This window comes from Morchella importuna (assembly GCF_003444635.1).
Source record: "Morchella importuna strain M04M26 chromosome Unknown Morimp01GS009, whole genome shotgun sequence".
Classification (NCBI taxonomy): Eukaryota; Fungi; Ascomycota; class Pezizomycetes; order Pezizales; family Morchellaceae; genus Morchella; species Morchella importuna.
Window position 1 is genome coordinate 425,730 of NW_025763406.1, and position 2,119 is coordinate 427,848.

At 47.1% G+C, this 2,119-nt stretch overlaps 1 protein-coding gene across 1 annotated transcript; it reads left to right on the forward strand.

Annotated features, from left to right (window-relative positions):
• Positions 1 to 412: 412 nt before the first annotated feature.
• On the forward strand, positions 413 to 1,535 carry LAJ45_03903 (uncharacterized protein; the record flags this gene model as incomplete). Its single annotated transcript, XM_046113485.1, has 3 exons — positions 413 to 717; positions 801 to 1,148; positions 1,316 to 1,535. 3 exons carry the CDS (start codon positions 413 to 415, stop codon positions 1,533 to 1,535), a joined length of 873 nt encoding a protein of 290 aa, XP_045973214.1.
• Between the last annotated feature and the right edge of the window lie 584 nt (positions 1,536 to 2,119).

Below are 2,119 nucleotides of genomic sequence, written 5' to 3' on the forward strand. Positions count from 1 at the left end.
AATGACAGGCAATCCCCCTCCCCCCCTTTCAATTCCAAGTTGGGTAAATTATTACATATGTGTTAGTTTACAGTATAGCTCAGGTAGTACACAGCCACCTCCGCCCAGGTTTAAGCCCCAGGCCTTGGGGAAAAAAAAGCTTGGTATTATTACGCATCACACATAAACGGGTTTATAGTTCAACCCGAAATTTGTCTCCTCCTCTCCTCTGCATGTAAGAGAGACTTGTATTCTGGATCAGATTTCCTTCTGACCTCTGCCCCTCCTTTCCCCTCCCCCTCCCCCCCCCCCCCCTCCCCGGAGTCTCTCACGTACCCTTTACAAAAAAAAGAGAATCTCTCATTGCTATTCTAAGTACTGTTGGTTTCTGAACTTCTCAATTGAGAGGTTTCATTCTTTAAAAGCGAGCAGCATGTCGGCTACTACAGCCCTCGTGCCAATTCAGATATCGGCCAATATCTCCCTGGAGGAGTGGCGCCAATTCCAAGAGTGGAGGAGCGAAAAACTGCGGCTTCAACGTGAAGCAGGGGAAGCAGGGGTGGAACATGAACTGCGGTCCGAGGATGAAGCTGAGATAATTGAACGGTTGGGGGGTGACATTGAGAGAGAGCACAGAGAAGCTTCCGAGAAGCAAGCTATAGTTGACGGTAGTGAAGTTGGTGATAAGAAAAGAAAGCGGAGATCGTTTGGTCGGGAATACAAATTGGACGCAATCTCGTTCGTCTCTCCACTGCAGCTCTTACTCCTCCCTCTTCCCGCAATTAGGCGTGCAAGCTAACACGCATGCAATAAAAAAAAAGCTTCTTGGAGAACGGTGTAATGAACTCGGGAGTAGATGGGGAGTGCCCGGTTTCTGTTCGCCATTGCGCGAAGAAATTCGGGGTCGAACCAAAGAACATCCGTGACTGGCGGCGCCAGGTCATGAAAATTCGAGCCTCGGAAGCAGGTGCAAAGTGCATTGGCAGCGGCCGCAAGCCCGACTGGCCTGAGATGGAGCAACTACTCCACGATCGTTTCAAGGAATGGAGAAACTCTGGACGTCGTGTAGATCACAGCTGGTTCTTTCGAAATGGAAAGGAGATCTTTGAAGCCCGCTACCCAGACCATGTCACCACAGACCTTAACGGTCAAAAGAAGTATACATTAAAGTATGTACACCACATCCTTCATACTAAAAAAATAAAACAAGAAAAACTCGTTGCCTGTACATCCACCATGGTGCATGGATGGCCAGCAACGGCCGGCGGTGATACCCTACGTCCTGTTCTCTCTATTCTTTGTTGTCCTAATCCGTTGATTGACTCCACCCATACAGGTGGTCCCGCGGCTGGTTCGACGGCTTCAAACGCCGTAAGGGCATTATGTTCCAGGCGACCAACAAAAAGCGCACACGGGTGCCCAGCGAATCTGAGGACGATGACGCTGGTGAGACCGAAGGCGAATACATACAAATTCAAGAGGTTGATGGGATGAGCATCGATATATCCCCGATCGAGTTTGAGCAAGGGCACTCGCAGTACGGGCAAGGCCATTGAAAAGGTTCAGTTTATCATTACCGGCCGGTCATAGCTGCTGCATTCGATGGATGGGCATGGGTACGGTAAAGGCTGTAGACGTATTGGGCGTATTTGTCTGCATACTTCATCATCACCTTGCACATTCTATTATTCCTAGGAGTACGAGTCTCCTCCTCCATAACTACGTTCGATCGTGCATGTATTCAATAGGTATATAGGTACATTCGGTGCACGGTGTACACAAAGTCCTCTCAAGTTAGCTCCGTAGGCAATTGAAAAAATTTCTTGTGTTCCAATTGATTGTATTAGCTATGTTTTCTAGCATATCATTTCCCATAATGATTCTAGCTAATTCCCAGTTTAAGGATACTATATAGAACCCCTCGGCATGTGTTATTAAATTTTTTTTTTTTTGATTACATAGCAGACATCACGTCACTAGCACTGCGCATGCTTCTTCATTATCACTGAGTAAACCTTGCTGGCACCATCACCAACTTCTCACCGCACGGATTATATTGACCAAATAAGACATTGCACCAGCAACCAATGTCAGTATCATGCAAATATCTGTATGCATACATCAGCTAGCTGTGTAAACT